This window comes from Phoxinus phoxinus, assembly GCF_949152265.1.
Source record: "Phoxinus phoxinus genome assembly, chromosome: 1".
NCBI classification, from domain to species: Eukaryota; Metazoa; Chordata; class Actinopteri; order Cypriniformes; family Leuciscidae; genus Phoxinus; species Phoxinus phoxinus.
Window position 1 is genome coordinate 38,415,213 of NC_136876.1, and position 22,537 is coordinate 38,437,749.

At 37.5% G+C, this 22,537-nt stretch overlaps 1 protein-coding gene across 1 annotated transcript in view; it reads right to left on the reverse strand.

The window, feature by feature from the left end:
• grb2b (growth factor receptor-bound protein 2b) overlaps nucleotides 1-21,356 on the reverse strand; it is a 49,079-nt gene extending 27,723 nt beyond the window's left edge. Inside the window, exons 1-3 of the mRNA XM_079617498.1 lie at nucleotides 21,158-21,356; nucleotides 19,975-20,048; nucleotides 19,739-19,889 (exon numbers count right to left, since the gene is read on the reverse strand). Of these exons, the coding sequence (XP_079473624.1) occupies nucleotides 19,739-19,816 (78 nt within the window). The 5' untranslated portion in view covers nucleotides 19,817-19,889; nucleotides 19,975-20,048; nucleotides 21,158-21,356. The remainder of the gene's footprint in view (nucleotides 1-19,738; nucleotides 19,890-19,974; nucleotides 20,049-21,157) is intronic.
• Between the last annotated feature and the right edge of the window lie 1,181 nt (nucleotides 21,357-22,537).

Here is a 22,537-nt window from a genome sequence, read left to right on the forward strand (position 1 = left end):
AAGCATGGCGAGGTAACTGTGCACAACATACACTGCATCATTTCAGCAAATGCTCATGTGAGGCTTTTACTGATGCAATGCTCACAGAGTCATGCTGCACACAGGAGCTTTTTATGCTTCACAGAGAAAATATTAAAGAGAGATTGAGGCTGTTGTTCTCTGGAGGGCAAATATCTACTACTTACACATTAGAGACAAATATATATGTACACTGTGAAACTGCACACTGGTAAACACACAATAACACTGCATGTAAAGAGTGTAACGTAAACATACAGATGGTGCTCAACCGATCTGTTTTTTTCAATGGCTGATGAAGAAAGTGTGAATGAAATATGAATCATAAAATGTAAAATGAAAGCAAATACACAAACCGAAATCAACCTCAAACTGACAAATATTTGCCAATAACATGCTTTCATCGATGCAGTTTTGGCATTAAATATTGTACTGTAAATGACTGTACAACTGATACATTTATACGATTATTTCTTCTATTTTCTTCTATTCTTCGATTATTCTATATGCATTTCAAATGGATTTGAATAATTATGAAATGAATAATAATACAAAAAATTATTGTTATTTGTTCACTTAAAAATTTACTTATGGTCTTCAATTATTTTACACTTATGTCATCTTGTTTATACATTTTTACTAAATACATTTCTTTGTCAATTTAAATAATAAAAAAAAATGTATTCATCCATGTAAGTCCATTTAAAAATTCCATTATATGAAATATATAACTGAATATCAATTATGAATCCTTAATAAAACTTTGCTGTATCACTAGGTACAATCAAAAATTAATATATTATTAATTTACATTGAAATTCTACACAAATTTGACCTAATTTAAGATTTTAAGTGCTGCAAAAGGAATCTATGTGCCACACAATTAATAATCTAGAAAGATTGATTACCAACAGAGAGCAATGAACAACTCAAACACTAAAGCCCAAAAATATCTGAAACAAAGAAACAAAAACAAATTCCTAGCAAGTACGCGTAGTTTCTTGGAGTCTGAAGCAGGACGGGACAGGTTTTTAACGGTGATCAGACAGTGAAGACTAGAATCAGACTGCTCAATGTCTGCCGCATGCACTCAACTGCGGATACAGGAAACTGCTGGGGGTGGAAGCTGTACCCAACAGGAAGTGAGAACAAAGTAGCGTTTAAGCCGGGTGCAAGCTCACATGCTGATGTCACCAGGGAGCCGTTGCACGCGCTCGGTCCCCCTTCAGGCTGATGCGGATTCCCAGAACGCCTGGGTCAGGAAGATGACGAGGAGGACAAAGGATGCGTCACTGACCATCCAATGGAGAACATCATACAGTTTACAGATTCCACGTCGTCTCGCACTTTGTGTGCAAAGCACTGGCTTTCTGTGCCTTACAAAAATATGGATATTAGACCTTCAAAAAACTATTACAGAAAAGAAACAGGAAATAAAAACAGTCTTAAAAAAATTTGAATTGTTATGTACTAAAACAGTACAAACTCTCCTCTTCATCGATTGAGTTTCAGTGCGCTCAAGCAGTGCTTCAATAACCGAGTTCAAATTCCCACAAGAACCATCCTCCAATTAAATACACATTTCCCCGGTTACTAATTGAAGCGTACCATTTTCAAATCAACTCTTGCTTCAATACACAAGATGATTACCGGTAAGAACAAGAGTTAAAACAAGTCAATATACAATAAATAGGACGGATAAAACCCATACATACATTTGTACAAACATTTCAATAAGTCAAATGAGCGCGCAAATACAGTTCGAGCTTTCTTTGAGGCCACGCCCAGTCGACCACTCCGCTAAAACAGGAAATCTAAAACCAACAAACCCCACATAAACATCATAAAATGCATGGGAACAGTGAGAAGAACACAGTAAAAACAGTGATGGAAGAGACAACTTCAAGGTCTTTCCATCGCAGATCAATTATGGTAAACTGACATCCCCATATTCTGACCTGGAAATTACAACTAGAGGGGAAAATGTCGTGAGCACAATACATTTTGAATTATAAAAATTAAATGAAAAAACAACAACTTTAATTTGGCATGAAAAGCATGTTGTAATAGAAAGCCCTTTGATGGATGTGCAAGAGAATCTTATTAAAGTTTCAAAAGCGCTAGATTTAATTATGTGCATGTTTAGACAGCTCAGCTGATGTGCGTCTAAACTAGATGAGTTCCTCCTTTCTACTGGCAGTGTGATTCAAAACCACAAGACGTTGCTGAAAATTTCCAGTCGATTTTTGGAAAAATCTGAGAGCTTTTATGAAAACACTGACATCAGATTACAACAGCCACTTAATGATACTTAATCCACCAAAGATCAAACGATCTAAAATTCGAATTATACAGTCGATAGTCCGTATCAACTTCTTAAAGAAAGGTTAGTCAAGCACTATAACAGCCTACGCAAAAAATGGGAAGTTCAAAGGGCTCAACAAATTCTCATTGTTAAGATATACCACTACATTCAAATCATCAGTGTGGCGGTTTATATATCATTTAGCAAGTGAAACAACAACTGCTACCAAATGTGTGATTATTTTATTACAGAAATGGACTTTAACAAAGTGCCTCAGTGATCATCTCAACTTGAGCTGTCATGATGAGACGTTCACACATAATGTCATCATTGCATGTTTGCTTCAGAGAACCCAGTGTGGTCATGATGATCTAAAAAAAAAAAAGCCTCCGAAATGCGGTCTGTAACCAGACCAGTCGAGAAGACGGTTGAACGGAAGTAACAAAACAAGGTTTTTACCAATTATATGTCTGATTTAAAATGGCAAAACAGAGGAGGAAGAGTTAATCTGATCAAAAAACAAGTTTAACATCCACATAATGCTTATCGACTACGACAAGAACTGATGAAAAGTTTTTCTTAAACTGACAATCAGCTTTTAGTTTTTTTTTTTTAGCTTTGGGCTTATAAAAATCTATTTGGAAAGCTAAAAGTTATTCTTGGAAAAATCCTGTGGTTCCATGCGATTAATGCCTGAAGGGATTTTTTTTCTTTTTTTTAACTCCTCTACAAAAGATGCCAACAGCAAAGTTACATGAAGTAGCTGATAATACATACAAAGCAAGATGTCACGAAGAATCAAGAGTCTCAACTTTTTAAAAACCAATATGTAAATTAGAATACAGCAGGTCTTTGCTATAACAAGCATTTTCAAATTACACTGGCTCTGCTGACAGAGCCGAAGAATAATTCGAGAGAATAATACGTCTAATATTATGTGGTCAAAAGCAGCTCTACCAAATATGTTAAAATAATTTGCATCCCTGTTGCTATTTTACACCTGCGACATTAGCATAGCAACATTTGTTATGGCTTTGCTATCAAGAGTTTGTAAAAACCCTCTGTATACACATAATATACCATACACAATAATTTAGGGCACTCACTGCAATTGGCGCATTTAAATTTGGAACTTTGAAGTGTTTGTGTGACCAAATAATAACATCAGAACATAATGACACAACTTAGAAGTGTGGCATCTAAATACTATATCCAATTCACTCAAATATTAACTGAAAATATTCCTCAGTTAATTAAATGTATAAAAGCAGTGCACATTATTCCAAGCTAAAAAAAAAAAAGTTTCTTAAGTAGAAGGCACTTGTTGCATATTGCATATTTTCATGCTAAAGCGTTAATTGTGCTTAACATTCAAGGTCCCAAACACTTCATTCAATGTCAATCTTTATTTTTTTTGTCAGTTCTCTTTCAAGCCCTACATTTATAATTTAGAAGTTTAGACGAAAACAACCTAAATTATCTAAAACAAATCTGAATCTGTGTGATGGCTGCTAAAACAGAAAAGACTAATTCTGTCCTTTGTCATTAAAAATTTAACATAATCGTGCCTGTAATGTACGGTCGGACAGACGGCCACATTAACTGTCTTATGCATGAACACATTAACATTTCATCAGCTCACCCCTTTCCTGTCCTTAACCTCAACGTTATTTTAAACATTAAGGACTTTTTTTTGAGACATGGGTTTGAGTTTTTACATAAGCCACATATTCTCAGTCCAAAGCCACTCAATTACTTAATATCCTTATCTTTTGCTCTTCGCAATAGGCGATAAATAGTTTAAAAGCAAGTTTGGCTTTCAGCGAAAAAGCTTCAGAACTTCCATTAAGCCGAAGGAGGCGACTTTCCATTCCCCTTTATTACATTTTAAGACGCTGTCTTAGGGGAAGTGAGGACAATCCGACTGCGCTCCAGAAAAAATTAATCGTACATGACAGTTTCCACTGGTGACAGTTTATTTCTAAGAGGTTGATCAGTAATAAGCAAACTTCAGTGTTAGAAGCTGAAGTGGAGAACCTGTCAGTCACGAGTCACTTCAGGGGGATTTCTTAGAAGTGTGCAACTTTAGAGTAAAGCTGGGCGTACGTTTGCAAAGCATTTAGTTAAATGATCACAATCTAACAAGACCAGATCAATGACGTATCCTACCTCACATATAGAAAAACCCTAAAAAAGAGAATCCTTACAGGCAAAATTAGCCAAATACCGAGGACTTCGAAAACTTACCGAGCCAAATAAAAAGTATTAAATGTGAAAATATTCACAGTAGGCCTATTTATAATGTTGGTTTATTTTATATCACCAACAAAATGTTGAATGATACATCACAAATGTTTAAAGGGGTGGTTGAGTATGATTTCACTTTTCTAACTTTAGTTGGTGTGTAATGTTGCTGTTTGAGCATAAACAACATCTGCAAAGTTACAACACTCAAAGTTCAAAGCAAAGGAAGGAAGATATTTGCTTTTAAAGAAAAGGACTACCACAAACGACTGGTAGGGACTACACGACATTCCTCCCGGGATAGTGACATCACCACCAACCCTAAAATTTACATAAACCCCGAACCCGGGAACATGCAGTTCATGTTGAGAAGAGGAAAAGGTGTTGTATTAGAGTACATTTGTGCATCTCACAACAGTTCCTATATGAGAGATTTATAGATTATCATGATAGAATATCCTAATTGAAGATAGTTAGCTCCACATCAGCAACATAAATTCATCAACTAACCATTCAGATGTTTTCTACATGTTGTCACTTCTTCTTGAGTCTCTCCATCTTTGTCTGACTGTTTTAACATTAAAAGCAGAACAGTTTCTGTCATTTTAGTGTGTCTGCGTGAGGTAATCGCAGCTGCTAACACACACAAGCTCTTGAAACCCCGCCCTCTGCAGCAGCTCATTTGCATTTAAAGGGCCAGGTACAAAACGGTGCATTTTTGCAAACCCTCAAAAAGTAAAGCAACTTTATCATGCTATATAAAAATATCTGGGGGGTGTTTTGTGCTAAAACTTCACACACACACTCTGGGGACATCAGAGATTTATGTTACATCTCGTGAAAAGGACATTATACCACCCCTTTAATATAATGGCTCTTTTTAGTTATAGTCACCACACAGCCTATAGTTATAGCTTTAAAAAAACTGCATCTTACTACACAAAAACATGCCAACAGATGTGGATTTATTTTCTATTTTACTCGTAACATCACAAACAATACCAACAGACCACACGCACACTGTCATCAAAGAGCTGGGAAAGTTGGACTATTGTTTCCATTTTTGGCCGCATTTACAGCTGGATGGACGCAAGTGTATATCTAACCACTGCAAGATTTTTTTTTTTAGTTTTTGGTTGAATTAGTTTTTTTAATTGCACGTATTTGACAAAGCCAAAATGCATTATCTAATTTACAAGAAAAGCTTAGTGGCATGAAATCCTTCCAACAAATTTAAGTGGCTTGCGAGCAGCCCGTCCTGACTCAACTAAAATTAATTTCAACAAGACGCATCCAACTCCGCTTAACATACTGTAGAGGAAGAGACGTTTAAATTAGAGTAGGTCACAAGGCCACAGCCTTGCCATCAGTTTGAAGAGCCCCTCTATTGATTACAGATAAAATCAAGGTAAAAATCACTGAGCTGTTGCAGTCGTTGAGTAAGCAATCAGCCTAAGAGTTTACACAAGCCTGTCCCTATAAATGACCTGCCATTGGCATCAAACCCTCAGCATACGTTAGAAATCAATGTCTTTTATCAACAACTACAATAAAGATTGGATATATAAAATGTGACTGGATAATTGGCAGTAAAGAAGTTGTGGTAAATGTGATAAAAAATTAAGGTATAAAACTTTGTATAAATACTCATCTATTTGATATTTTTTTCTGTTTTCTCTAGTTAGGTAGCAATTTTATAATATAGCAATATAGCAATAGGTTTTATTGAAAGCCCATTTTGTCCAAATCAGTAAAATTATGTCAGGTGACTCATCTAGTGCGGGACATGCTTGATATTAAAGTGTTATTGAGCTGCACATTAAAGTGCCCCTATTATAGTTTTTCAGATATTCCCTTTTATGCAGTGTGTAATATAGCTGTCTGTGAATGTAAACGTTCTGCAAAGTTGTAAAGTCAAAAGCACGATAAATAAAGTTATTGTCTTCCAAAAAGAACATGCACTAATGGATGTCTGACAATTTCGTTGCTTTTTGGAGTTTTCAGATTTAAAAACGTCTATAGATCTAAAGGCTCGTCCTGCTCTAACAGAAAAGATAGATTATAATATGCTATGTACCGTCAGATGAAATCCTGCAGGTGTTGGTGCCTTCTCCGTCCATGTAATAAATGCACATCCTTGAATGAGCGCAGATTTTTAGCGTATTTACTTGAACTTCATAGGTAATATATCTATGGTTTGACCCATTTGAGAGGCGGCCAAAATCAGAATTTAAAATGGACTGAATAATAAAGCTCTCTACAAACTTGATGAGAGATGCCGCCCTGACGGACCATAGACTGTAAAAAAAGAGTGACTGACATGTACGCACATAAATCACTGTCACACACTCTCTCAGAGTAATATTAAGTTACTGCAGAATACATTTTCAACTAGCAGAATAGTACAGAATCACGATACACAGTCTCACTTGTAGCTATTCGTCTAATAGTCTTTTAACTATTATAATAGTTAGAAGGGCAAAAACAGGAACTTTTAATTGGCTTTACATCATCAACTGTCACTTTAGCGCGAGGCTCTGTGCAGTCGCAGACTTGGTACTGTCAGAAGCATATAGCATTAACCAGAGGTGGGGGACTCGAGTCACATGACTTGACTCGAGTCACAATTTTCAGGACTTGCGACTTGCTTGATTAAAGTATGAAAATGACTTGACTTGACTTTGACTTGAGAACAAGTTACTTGAGACTTGACTTGACGTGGAGGACTCGACAATGACTTGAACTTATAATAAACAAACAGCAATAAATTTAATAAAATAAAATAAAAATGATTGTGACGTCAGCACCACTAATCAGCGTCTGTGCCTTAACGCTGCACAATTCAAACCGCGCCAAACATGACAGACAGTAGTCGAGCTCCACAAATAGTCTAGTTTGGCTTTGAACTGGACCATGCAACGCAAAAAGCCGACACGACAAGCACGTCAAATTTCATTCGACATTTCAAGAACCACAAGGAAAGGTATAGTAATCTCTTTATAGTCAGTTTCACTAAGATCTATAATTACTAATGTAATGAATTAATATTTTATCTTTGTCATAATTTGGCCTTGGTTGCATATTATGTTTTTTTCTTATTAGAAATGTGACCATTATCATTACTGATACGTCTCGTAAATAGATGTAGCCTATTGGGGAATACCCTGAATTTTAATGTTGATGGGCATCTTAAAATGAGCAGGCCGCTCTATATTACATATGATGTAGGCTATAATGTCTGTATTAAATGTGCGCATTTTCAAGTGTTTGTGGACTGCGTGTGAAACTAAAAAGCATTGCGCTTATACCATACTGCATGATAGCTAACATGGAGGCGCCGATGTGATCACTACAGGGTTGGGGTTCCAGATTGCGCATTTTTTGACAATGTGTGAGTTAGAATTTGATGTGGTCGCATTTGTGCGAGTGCACGCAGTTAAATTTGGGCGTGCGCAACAGAATGCTGTGGTATCCGTAACTGCTGCAGTCCGTAACTTTTTGTTTTCAAAATGAACAGAATGTATATAATGAACGGGTACATCATGAATCCATTTTTCAATCCGTGTTTTTGTCTTATCCTGAATCACTACGGTACGCCTATAATAGGTGTTTATATTCTGTCTATTTTATCCCAGGCTTGGAGGAGCACAGTGCCTGCGTGACTCGTCATAGACATTAACAGAGAGAAGTAACATTAGACTCTAAACGTTTTGTGTTAACAACACTATTTTATAGTATATACTAATATTTATATTAATATTTCAAATATTAATGTAGCATAGATATGCATATTATTCATATATAGCAAATGTATAATGAATAAGATACATAATATGTATACAAGTTCATCTTTTCTGTGCAAAAATAAATATGTATAGAAAATTTATTTTAGTACTACTGTGACTTGACTTGAAACTTATCAGGACTTATCTTGACTTGCTTAGGGTGAACCCTTAACTTGCTTGATTTATCTGAACTGTGACTTGAGACTTGACTCGAGACCTAGATGGTTAAGACTTGAGACTTGCTTGGACTTGACCATGTGTGACTTGTCCCCATCTCTAGCATTAACTCCCAAGCCTGAGCTAACTCGATCACGTCAAGCTAGGTGGGCGTGGTTTCAGATAGCCAGGATCCTCAGCTCCACCCAAGCCCTGCCTCTTTGCCCATTTTCTGTTATCCGGGACTGACGCGAGGCCAAGATGGTGACGGCCGGCTCCGCCATAGACAGTATATAAGATGGACACAGTCAGCGACCCCATAGGTTTCAACGGAGAAAAGTGAAGCCAATTAGAAGCACTCACTTCCTGATGGCTGGGCGAACTGCGCAGGCTCAAGCTTGACGACGTAGATGTGACGTGAACAACATGTCTCAAAGCTGTTATTCTTCTAGTAGCTGTGCCGAGAGAAATCTGAATTATTGAATCGCCAAAATGAATGGGAGTCAATGGAATGCTAACAGCAGGTGATGTCTGCTACAATGGCGGCCCCCAAGGGAAGCTTCAGTTTCCGGGTGATGGATTACCCCCTTGGGCTCCGCCCACTTTAGGCTTCAAAAATGCTCTTCAGAAACCTACGGGTGACGTCACGGACACTACATCCATATTTTTTTTACAGTCTATACTTTTGACGCAAGTAAACCTGTTGTAGGAGACTCCAAAACAACATCAGGAGCCTTTACAACAGCAGGTAACACTTTACTTGAAGGGTTGTGCATAAGACTGACAATGACACCTTCATAATTATGACATGACGCATGTCATGAATATGAAGGAGGTTTTATGCAGGTTCATGACAACTGTCATTAAGTGTCATTCGCTCAATTATTAAATTTTTTATGCATTGTTTGAGATGTCTTTGTCATGACAACTTGACAAACCAATACATCATAACCTGTCAGTGTCTATGTCATGACAGCGATGACATTACCAAGACAACAGAACCTAACATGTAATAAACATGACATAGCAGATTAATTATCAAACTTAAGAAACTACTTAGCTTTATGGATTGAACTTGTCATTAAAATGACAAATTCAATTTATACCACTGTAGTTGAGGTCAAGAAAAATATTCATGACACAGTTATAAAATAATTTGACAGAGTATTAACACTTAAAGGTAGGGTATGGGATTTTAAAAAAAACGGCCGGCAGATTTTGAAAATACACAACTCAAACGGTCCTCCCTTCCTTCCTCCAACGCTGGCCCTGACTCCACCATTCGAAGAACATGTACGCACAATCATGCATGAGCGAAAACTCAGATGTACCGGGGCGACTTGCACTTACTGTGACTAGGTCACAAGCTTTGAGTATGCGCACGAAGGGGTCACCCGCGCGAGGTGGATGGGGGGAGGGGGGTATGGTACGGCTGTTTGATTGACGAACTTACTGTCCAAAGATTCTATGTGGTCTTGGAAATGATTGGCTGGAGTTTTTCGAGTCCTGCCCGTTCCACAGATGATTAAATTGCTTAATTTCATTTCAGTGCTTCTAACTCAGTGGCTGTAAGCGGGTTAGGAAGAGGATTTCATGTGATTTTGAAAAAAATGACAAAAAAGAGAAAATCACATACCCCACCTATGGCATTTTAATGACAAATTAAATTTGTACCACTGCAGTTGAGGTCAAGAAAATCATTCATGACACAGTTATAATGGCTTCATGACAGCCAATGTCAAAACCAACTACGGTACATGACAGTTTAATGTAATGTTAACCCATAAAGCTAAGTGATTTCTTAAGTTTGATAATTAATCTGCTATGTCATGTTTATGACATATGTATGACAGGTTATGATGTATTGGTTTCTGTCAAGTTGTCATAACAAAGACATCTCAAACAATGTCATTTTTGCATTAAAAATGTCAATTGAGCGAATGACACTTAATGACAGTTGTCACAAACATGCATAAAACCTCCTTTCATATTCATGACAAGTGTCATGTCATGATTATGAAGGTGTCATTGTCAGTCTTATGCACACCCCTTCAAGTAAAGTGTTACCCAATAGGATAACAGGGGCACTTTAAAATATGCTTGTCTAACAAAAACAATGGAAGTCGTTCCATAAGCTGTAACAAACACCTTTGAAGTGCCTTTTACTTCACTATAAAGTGCTGAAATCAAATTCAAATCAACGATCAAAATGTGTTTCACTTCATATGTGTGACACCCACTAAACCTGCTGAACCTGCCAGCAACCCGGCCTGCTCTGTACAGGAATGATGTGTTCAGGATGCTGCTGGGTTGAGGAGGTAACAGCCCCCACCTCCAGATCTAGGGCACAGCAGAAAACTCCAGAACAGGTGGAAGGAACCACAAGCCTGCTGCCATTTCCCTCTGAGATGATAATGATGATGAGCTTCATGCTGCCAAGAGGAGCCTGAAGCAACCCAGTGACTAAAAATCACGTTGCTAATAGAAGTTCCTGTATTAACTAACTGCAGCACTATCACGTGAACTCCACTATCTGCTTGTGATCTGTTGCATGCAGTAAAGCACTAAACAATTGTCAGAATCTGATCTGTGTATTATAACATTTGGTATTGTTGTTTAATATCAAGAAAATGCAATTACCTGCCTCATTGTTTATTGTAGATGCCTTTTTGTTACACATATTTAGCCAATGTATTGGATACAATGCATTGCATTCAATGTTGTTATTTATTTTTGTTTGTAAAAGATGGCTTATATTGTTTTGGCATAGATGTACAGTAATTGGTTATGTATATGTGGCTGTGCCAACCCATGAGAAAGAGGAGCAGAAAAGTGTGATGATGTGTGTGTGCTCAAGGACAGAAAGTACTGTGGTTCTACTCCCAGAACCTTAAAGGAAATCAGCCATCGTAGTTGAGTTTACTGGAGTTCAAGGACATGAAGAGGTGGACAGCTTGCACCTGCAAGGCCTTGAGAAGGATCTGGAAAACTTTGGGAAAGTCACAACTTAAGTCAATCAAGAAGATCAGAACCTAACAGCTGTTTTAAACAACAGGAGTATAAAAGACTGATGAGCTGATTGCCTCTTGGGATACTGATACGCCAGTACCCCCGATGCCTAGAAGCCCAAAGCCGAGGACAAGAAGCCCAGAGCTCACTACACCTTTGATTCAAAACATGATTATTGTATTTTATACTTTAATGATGAAGTTTTATTTGCCTTTACATTTTTGTTTTTTATAAAAAGAAAAGTAACCAATTAAAATAAATTTAATTGATCACAAAAACGGCTTACTGAGACTTAGATTTATGATGCTGTAAGACTTTTAATAAGAACATACCACAGAGAAGTCTTCTGACCAAATTATAAGTGATTTTAAAATGCTTATAATTTAGGCCAGACTCGACTTTCTTTACCTAACCTGAGAATAATAAATAAATAGGTTAAAAGTGTTAAGATCAAAGTACACGCCATAAAACAGTAGCCTATCCTTGTTGTGTATAACACTTTACTTAAAGCCTTTATGTATAATGCACTATAAAGGTATTCTTAACATATAAAGCATTATATTGGTTTATATTTTAACCAAAGTTAAAATTCATTGTAATATTTGCAGATTCCTTGTTGCATCTGAAATTGGTTGTTTGGTGTGTTTTAATGCATTATATTCTATAAAGGTGAGTTCAATGATAAGATTATTATTGTTTTATAACTGTGGTTACAGTTATTTATGAGACCATACAATGCATTGCAACGCATAATTAATGCATTAATATACATTATAAAGCCTTTAAGAAAAGTGTAACCAAATTGTCTATAAACTAAATCCAGATTTTTGGGATTAGGAACAAGTCCATTTCTACACTTTGTTGGAATTGAATTATTCATGATAAACAAGTATGAAATAATATATTTATGACATTTAAATTAAAGGGTTAGTTCACCCAAAAATGAAAATAATGTCATTAATGACTCACCCTCATGTCGTTCTAAGCCCGTAAGACCTCCGTTCATCTTCGGAACACAGTTTAAGATATTTTAGATTTAGTCCGAGAGCTTTCTGTCCGTCCATTGAAGCTGTATATACAGTATACTGTCCATGTCCAGAAAGGTAATAAAAACATCATCAAAGTAGTCCATGTGACATCAGTGGGTTAGTTAGAAGTTTTTGAAGCATCGAAAATACTTTTTGGTCCAAAAATAACACAAAATAAGACTTTATTCAGCATTGTATTCTCTCCCGGGTCTGTTGTGAATCTGCGTTCAGGACTCCGCAGTGACGCTGCTGACGTAAGACGCTGATGACGTGTTATCTGGTGCGCCCGAGCTTCATTTACAGTCTGATGGAGACGCACGCTATATTCAAGCTATTCTACATTGTTTGCGTGGATATCATTTTTTTAATGGTGCGTAAATGTGCATGTCGCGGATGAGACACTTTTACAGCGTGCGTTTCCCTCAGTCTATAAATGAAGCTCGGGCGCACCAGATAACACGTCATCAGCGTCTTACGCCATCAGCGTAACTGTGAAGGATTGACAACAGACCCGGGAGAGAATACAATGCTGAATAAAGTCTTATTTTGTGTTATTTTTGGACCAAAAAGTATTTTCGATGCTTCAAAAACTTCTAACTAACCCACTGATGTCACATGGACTACTTTGATGATGTTTTTATTACCTTTATGGACATGGACAGTATACTGTATATACAGTTTCAATGGACGGACAGAAAGCTCTCGGACTAAATCTAAAATATCTTAAACTGTGTTCCGAAGATGAACGGAGGTCTTACGGGCTTAGAAAGACATGAGGGTGAGTCATTAATGACATTATTTTCATTTTTGGGTGAACTAACCCTTTAACATTAATGAGAAGACCATCAGACGACAATGGAAGAAACATAAGACATAAGTGAAGTGTCAATAAGAAAGTCATTGAATTTTATTAATGCATTGGATATGTTTAGTTTAATTTCATATACCTATGTGGTAGTTTAATTTCATCAGTTGCGCAAGACATTTGTTGCCTGAGGTATTGATTTAGTACCACAGGCTGGTATAGCACAGAAGCCACATTTTTTGTATCAATCCAACCTTAGTCTTAACATGCATTGGTAGCTGCTGCGTATTATTTACACAAAGTTGAATTCTACTCAAAATTATCACATCGCGCCAGTGGTCTCTGCTCCCAGAAATCGTCAACTCTCATCAAAAACCAATGGCTTCTGGTTTTGTCAGTGCAAACTGCAGTCAAAGTGTGAACAGAGACTGACTTGGTAGCAAATGAGACAAGAACAGATGAACTGAGAGGGCAGCCATGCAGTCTAATAGCTGACATGCTGCTAAATTCAGCTTGACTAGAGGCCGAGGGCAATGGAGCAGGAGCCTGTTAAATCATGTCTGTCTTTACAGACTCATCTCATGGAAAAGATCAGAGCGTGTGTCACAGTCTGGGAGGAGAGAGAGAGAGAGATGGAGCAGGAAAAAGAACACTTGGAAAAACAAATGTAGGCTATTGATATCAATGCAAATTGCGTCAGAATTACAGCATTAGCAAACAGTATTTATTACCATTTTCCAGGATAATTTCATCTCTTTTCCACAGCTAGAGGCAAATGTACCAGACTGATAAACCCAACCATGTAAAGAGCAAATAACAGACATTAGCACACTCTTCGTAAAGCATGCGGCAGCTTTTTGAAGTCGTCAGAGGTGAAACGCAGGGGACGATGAATGATAGCTGCTGAAACGATTCGAAGTTCACGAGGGAGAAACTGAAACTATGTGGAGGAATGAAATGAAACCTACAGAAACGTTGCTGCCAGGTCAACAGACAGCATCTGCATTCTGCAAGCCACTCATTAGTAAACCTGCGACTGACTTATGACACCGGACCTGTTTAAAATCCTCTGATCTTGTTTTTTTTTTTTTTTAAAGAGTGACAGTTTTACAAATCATCACGGCAGATACAGATTATGATAAATACATGCAGAATAATACATTTTTAATCATAGCTTTATTTCTGCTTTTTGGCCCAATAGGAAAAAAAAATAGTCATTAGAGACAGCATAGCATGCATTATGAATATAATGACATGTTAAAAATATTATTATAATTTAAGCAAATGATACAATAAATAAGTTAGGCTATTTCACCATTGAGTGGATGTCATTTATCAGATGTAACTAGTCAAACCAAAATTTATTCAGACACCTTCAACATTTCTCACATTATTCGCTATAGTTTAGAAAATTGGCAATCAACTCTTCAACTCAAATCAGTTGATATAATTTCATAGTCTCACAAATGAATTAGATTGAATATCTGTCAGCTGTTAAATTTAAGTACACAATGTGATCATACCAATTTAGGTCAACCAATTACCAAGCAATGCTTCATTTTGTTCAGTCTGTGGTGTAAAGAGGTCGCCATAGCAATTAAAGAAAAAACACAAGCAAAACATGGTCAAAGTGTCTGAATAATTTTTGGTCCCAAATGTTTATAAATGTTACTGGTAGTCCTCTGTATGAAGAATTTTTGGGTATTATGTCACAGTTTACTTTATGTTGCTATCCTCGTTTACATAAAGGAACTATAGTTCCATATATATGGTGTCTGAATAATTTTTGGGTTTGACTAAGTAGAAAAGTGTGAATAAAATCAATTAAACTGATTATCAGGTAAACCTTACACTTGATAGATTTACTGTCTGTAAACGAGTCTTTGATCTCTTCAGAGAAAGCGTTTCAATGGATGGGTGACATGCAGGGTTGCCAGGGCGTTGCTAGGTATTCTGATCAGTTTTTTTTAATGTGGTGGGTTGCTACAGTGCATGCAGGCTCAAAAATAGCCCCAGGTGTATAAGCTATTCTAGTCTCCATATGGCTCAGGTCCCTCCTTCAATGTTAATTTTGTCAACCTAAGTGCTTACAAACTTAATATTACATTTACATTTAGCAGACGGTTTAATCCAAACTGACTTGCATTGCATGCAAGGTATACATTTGATCAGTTCATGCACTCCCTGGGAATCGAAGCCAAGACATTGGGTAACACACCTCTTATTAACAAGCCGCACAATTCAAAGTATCATTCATGTCTGCAACATTATCTGCAAGACAAGTTACACGCTGAACTTTAATACTTAACTTAGCAGTACAACCTTTATCTCTACTGCATTGTAATCTGAATCACCCGTGAATACTGAAATAAAACCATTTCATTACTTTTGGAAAAAGATGCTCATGGTTATTCCTAGAATAAAGAGTCTGGAGCATAATGACTCATTTCAGAGCTGTGCTGCTATCCCAGGAAGACGTGCACATGGCATGTTTCAACAGCATTGCAAACGTGGTCATGTCAGCGGGACAACGAACCCTCGAGCAAATGTTCTCACAAGCTCCGTCTCCATCGCTTCTAAGATGAGACAGACCCATAAACGGAGCAGTCCTTCCCAATCAGCCTCAATGTGGAAAATGAAGAGTGAATGAAAGGTCAATTCAAAGACGCTTGGCCTTTCAGCGACAGCTCTCAGCCGGTCAATGTTTATTCCGCAATATGTTACAAGAGAAACAGCAATTGTTATCCATTTAAGAAAATCATTCTGCAGGCCGACCAGCTATCAAAAGCAAAACGAGAAGAGCAAAGTGAAAATGAGAAGATACTACATTTTGTCTTTTTTATTTTCGTCTCACAGATGAATTAGAAGTAAATTCCAAAAGAAAAGCCAGGTTGTTCCTCTTACTGTGGAAGCAAGCCACTGTCACAACGTCTAAGCTTTCCTGTGAGGTCAAAGAGGACCGTACCGATATCTTTGGTGTCTTAAAGCTCAAAACACTGTTAAAAGCATGATAGCACTATCATAATGGGTCTGAATACATGCACTTACTCCTCTTGACTAATGGACCAAACTTCATTCACAAGAGGAAAGTGTGTTTAAATCCACCGCGGTGCATTGTATCTATTCACAGTGTTTCCTACCTGTATATGCGTCCATGACATTATTTTGAGATTACCAGCCAGTTTCAAGATCTACTGACATCCTTGTTAATGAAAAATGCACATTTTCCTGGTAATAATAATACAGAATACACGTTTCTGTTTTTTCTGGTTGCTTAATATTGTATAAAAATAAATGCGTTAACATTTTGCTAGTGTATTTCTCATTTATTGTCATTAAATTGTATTATTTATCAGCCACCCTGCTCTCATGATGTCAGTATTGGCCCTTGGCAAACCCACATAGATCACTGACCACTAAAACCAAGCCAAATAAGGTGAACTACACTTAGGATGAAGCTCATTTGGGTATTGCATCAGAAAAGAAACCAAGACAAACTGACTTGAGCATGTTAACCACCAAAGCCTCAGTCTGTGACGATTCAGGGTACAGTAATAAGGGTCAGTCTAGATTGACGGGACAAGAGATAACCTGCGGGTTTTCTACATCACCACCGCTTTCAGGTGTCGATGTTATACGAACATCGACATTAGGCGGACGAGCTCAAAGTCAAGAAGTTCTTTAAGTGAACTGCACATGTCCATCAACAGGTACTTAAGTTGGAGCCAATTTGCTCAAACACACAGAAATCATCACTAAGGCTATACAGAGCAATTGCTCTAAAACCCACTCAGAAGACCTTAGCAGCTGCAAAGCTAAGCATCACCTTGACAACCACTAAGAACCCCGTTGCATTGTGGTGGTGACTTTTGCATATGCAAACACCGCTCGCATTTTCATCTCAAAATGTAAATCAAGTATAAAATAAAATGCTGACAGACAATAAAGATGTCCTCTCTCTCTCTCTGGACATTTTAGCACCCTTGCTGACTTATGGTGTATTTTTTGCACACTCCGAGGAATCACTTCCTCATCAAATCGCAGATGCAAAATGAAAAAGAAAAAACAAACAAGAAAGCACTCACAAATGCGCAGTGTGTTCATAATGGCCAGCAACTCCACAGAACTATATAGAACACACAACGCTGAACATCTACATGAGACCATGGATGATTTACCCTTTTTCCATCCATCAGACTGCAAAAAAGCCAGAGGAATTGTGGGAAGTGGGTAGACTTGGAGCCAGTCACATTTGCAATGGTAAAGAAACTTACTTGATGTTTGTGCACACTATTGCACCACCAAACTGCAATGTTTGTAGGGGTAGTGTGAACTAGCCTATAAACAAATCAATAAAACTTGTCAGATATCCAGAACATTCTAACACACAAGGCCGAAAACATATCTTGCCGTTTGTCGATGAGATTGAGCAAACTCTGGGTTTTTTTACAGACAACACTGCGTCATTGTGACTGATGGTCTATGGCAACGCGCGCTGAAAAACTCTGCCTGACGCATTTCAAAACACAACATGTGAAACTAAATGGACAGTTCAGCCAAAAATTTAAAATTATCTCATAATTTACTCAACCTCATATCATTCCAAACCTGTCTGACTTTCTTTGCTTTTTTTTTGTTCATAGAATGAATGCCAACGGGGTCCAATGTTGTTTTGAACCCCATTGACATCCACTGAATGGATAAAACAACTCTTCTAAAAAAAAAAAAAATTGTATTCCACAGAAGGAATACGTACAAATACAGATTTGGAATGACATGAGGGCGAGTACAGCGAATGTTTAGGGGAATGCCTTCTTGCTTAGATAGTTCACATATTTGCGTATAAGCCAGAAAAGGGACTAAATAAAGTCAGGTCTCTGCATGTATTCAATATAAAACACACACGGAATCATACATGATTCCTTGTTGAATCATCTCATTATTACCCTATTGTTCTGCATGCATTATCCAACAACATAATCTGAAAAAAAAGAAAAAAAAGCCCACAGAAGAACAGACCAATGTCATAATCCTTCTCGATGTCATCGGTTTTCTTCCTCACCACTCCAGGACGTGGTTCATTAAGTGACTCTTTGCCGTCCCATCGCAAAGACAAAGACCTGATGATAGTCTCAAGTAATCAGATCAAAGAAATGATGCACTTGACGTGCTTATGCGTGTGCATGATGCACGAAAGATGCCCCCAAATTTAACCTGAAGGATTAGAATGATTGCGTTTAAATCTTCGAGCCCTTGAGTGCAAGCCCTTTCGTCCACACATCTCATATGATGCAATCCAGCACAAAGAGGGCCGGCTTGAACTCTCCTTAGGGAGTGAACGAAAGACCGCGGCTTTACATAAGCTGGACAGCGACATGCATCTGTGAGGTCTGACCGGATTAACAGATGCTGCGCTTGAGATTAACATTCAGACGCAAGAGGAAAGAGAAATTATGTGCTTGCGTAAACAGTCATTCGGAGAAGCTGCCGTTTTGATGGATGAAACTACGCTGAGATCACAAACGGATATTAGAAGGGAGGAAATCATGACCATGAGAAGCACAGGAACTGCTCACTGAAATCAACAAATGTCTCTTTTTGCTCTTTGTTCATTCGTCCTACAAACGCTCTAAAATATCTACTTTGCTCCTCAGTTTCAACTCATTTATCATAATCATACATTTTTCCCTTTCAAGTCTCTCAAGATAAAAGCATCTGCCAAATAAGTACATATAAACAAACATGTGCACATATTGACAGTGCTAATATGTTCAAAATATACAATATCGTTAGATAAGAGACCGGACGAGCAACCATCAAGGTTTTTTTATTTATTTGTTTTACTTGGGCCGATCTGTGTTCTGGAAGTACACCCATGCACACAAACTGCATTGGAATCATTTCCAAAATGTCATCCGTGTAGAAATATTACGAAGTCTGTGAACAGGACATTAAGATCGCAAGCTGTAATGTCAGCAAAGAAACAGTAAAAGTTAGTCATGAAGAAATTGGCCCATTTGCTTGTAAAAATAAAATAAAATCAGCAAGCAGAATCGCACATGAAAAAAATCTTAATCGGTGCAATGCATCTCTACTTAAGATTTTTTAAAGCACTGCCTTTTTTACAATACCATAAACATCTATTCTACTTAATTTAAATGGCAAATACTACTTCCTTGCATGTGAATAGAAGACCAAACTATAAAACTAATCAATAACTAATGCAGATCCATGATAACCTGTGTAAGTGTTGTTTCAGTGGTTAAGTTACTGTAATTAATAATGAGGAAATAATATAGACCTCCTGATCGAGATAAAACTGCCATAACTACGCTCATGTGGATTTATATTAATAAACACCAATACACATGAAATAATCTTGCCTTACCTTCAATATTTCCCCACGTTTAAAACTCAGCTCATCGTCTGCAGTTGCTTTGAAATCATACTTGGCAATGGCCTCCATGATTCAGCCTGACGGACACCTATGTGGTTTGGTATAAAGCAGTGGAAAATGCCTCCTGGTGCAGTTTATATCCCTGTTGTGGACCAGAGGACCAGACAATGAGATCTCACTAGCGATGATGAGCACAGATCCAAGAAGACACAAGGATGTCCACCTGCCTCTCTCTCTCTCAGCCTCAGCCCCTCGTCTCTCCTCCCGTCGCGATCCTCACATAAAGATCACGGCGAGAAACCTGTAAACAAAATACACTCTTTCAGAAAATCTGACAGGAGAGTGTTGATCTAGTGTTCTAGACTGTTCAATGGGCCGCGCCCCACGATACAACTAGCATTAAAAAGCAATGCTCCCCATAAAGAGGAAGGAAACCCGTCTGCTTGACGTCTCTAGCGGCCAATTACGCACCGCGAGCATAGCGGGCCGTCCAATCAGATTAGCGCGTCGAAGAGAACTCGGCCAATCAAAGCCCTAGAAGGGACGTCAACACCCAATTGGCTTCGCTCCGTCTAGTGATCGACCAATAAACGTTCGGAATTTCTCAGCGTTGGAGAACGCAAGGCTCGATAACGTCATAGTGCTATAGAACGTGCACAGAATAATATTCGTTTAAACCTGTGAGCAAATATCAAGGATTGCGCAGACATAAATCGAAACGTAAACACAGCTATGCAAACCAGATATAATGCATTAAAGATATCAGATTTCTAGCGGAGAAAATTGCGTAAATGACACCGGAAATGGAACCGCTGGATTGTATCTAAAGCATATATGTTATTGTACATTTGAATCACATTGACATATTGGAGAGTATTGAAAATCAACAGGCAGCATTCGACACTGACGTAATGTTGTCTGACTGCATACATATTGAAACGTTTAGCATCATATAATAGAATAACACAATGTTTACAACATTCAAATAAAATAGATATTAATTGTAAAACTGCTATGCTTACTATTGTTTACAATTATGCATAGAGTAACACAATATAAAACTCACTTTCACTGTCTATTATGTTCAAGTTTCTAAAGTATTACTATTCAACTATCTATCGTTTAAATGATAATAGAAGAAACATCAATAATTTCAGTACAGTTCCGAAGGATCTAGTTCATAAATCCCGTAAAGCAACTTTAAAACAACACACGAGACTGAGTTTCTTTTGTCGACTTTTTGTCAACAAGTCTAGAAGCATAAAAGAGATGGTTTCATAACCATAAATAATAGCGAATATTGGTAATGTATAGTAAAGCACACAGGCCTTATGGCCTTTGGTCATGTTAACGTAAAAAAAAAAACCTGACGCTGGCAGTCAGAGAAAAACTGAAGTTTCATATACTCACTCTTGTAAACAACTGTAAGGGCCAATACTCGCTCTCTCGTTTTACTGAACCTAGAATCCACTCCAATTGGTCTTTAATCGTTGGAGAGGTTGAGCTCTTGTACCTCGCCCGACTTGAAATGGTGAAAAATTGCTGTATTTTTCTGTTTATTTCCGTTTCCTCCTCGATACAGCATGTGCAGCTTCCGCCTGCCCCCAGTGGACGAGTTGTGTCATTACACACTTTTACAATGATGCTCAATTGGCTGCGGCATAGCGCCATCTTCTGCTAAAATATGAAAAGCGTTTTACTGTAATATGACAGGGAACACAGGTGAAACAAAAAAAAATTGAATATAGTGCAAAAGTTAATTTATTTTAGTAATTCAACTTAAAAGGTGAAACTAATATATTATATAGACTCATTACATGCAAAGTGAGATATTTCAAGCCTTTATTTGTTATACTTTTGATGATTATGGCTTACAGCTATGAAAACCTTTTCACAATATTCTCATTTTGAATTTGTGGTTTTCATAAGCTATAGCCATAATCATCAAAATTATAACAAATAAAGGCTTGAAATTTCTCACTTTGCATGTAATGAGTCTAATATTAGGTCTATTAGTTTCACCTTTTAAGTTGAATTACTGAAATAAATGAACGTTTGCACGATATTCTAATTTTTCAAGATCACCTGTATTCTAGAATGCCTGGCACAAGTTGTGTTGTTTGTGGATGCTCAGAAGTTTAGAGCATTGCTTTTTGCCACATTTGCGGTTGTTGTGTCGAAGTGAGAAAAGAATGAATGTAATTTGAAAGATGTAGTCATTGAATGCATTTTGTGCCAAAGCAATGATAAATGATCCACAGTTTAGCCCACATAAACTTCTGTTGTGCTCACTGTGTGAAGAGTTTTGAAAAAGTGACCTAATTATTGAGAAATGTGTCCTAGCGCTGTAAAAAACTGTAATACATTCGCCTATTATTTAATCCAACTGATCTTAATGGTTAGCCTAAATCAATAAAAAAAAGATTTCTATAGATATTGATTCAGTTTCTATAGAACTTGTTTGCCATTACCGAAATGGGTTACCAAATGTAATGAATTTGTTTTACATAAGTGATCTATCCTAGATGAGATAACCATGAGTTCAAAGTGTGTGCAGACACTGTGTGTGTGTGTGTGTGTGTGTGTGTGTGTGTGTGTGTGTGTGTGTGTGTGTGTGTGTGTGTGTGTGTGTGTGTGTGTGTGTGTGTGTGCGTGCGTGTGTGCGTGTGTGTGTGTGTGTGTGTGTGTGTGTGTGTACGTGTACTTGGTATACATTACATTGTGGGAACCATAATGTCCCCACAAGGATAGTAAAACCTGAGATCACCTCCATTGTGGGGACCAGCCAGC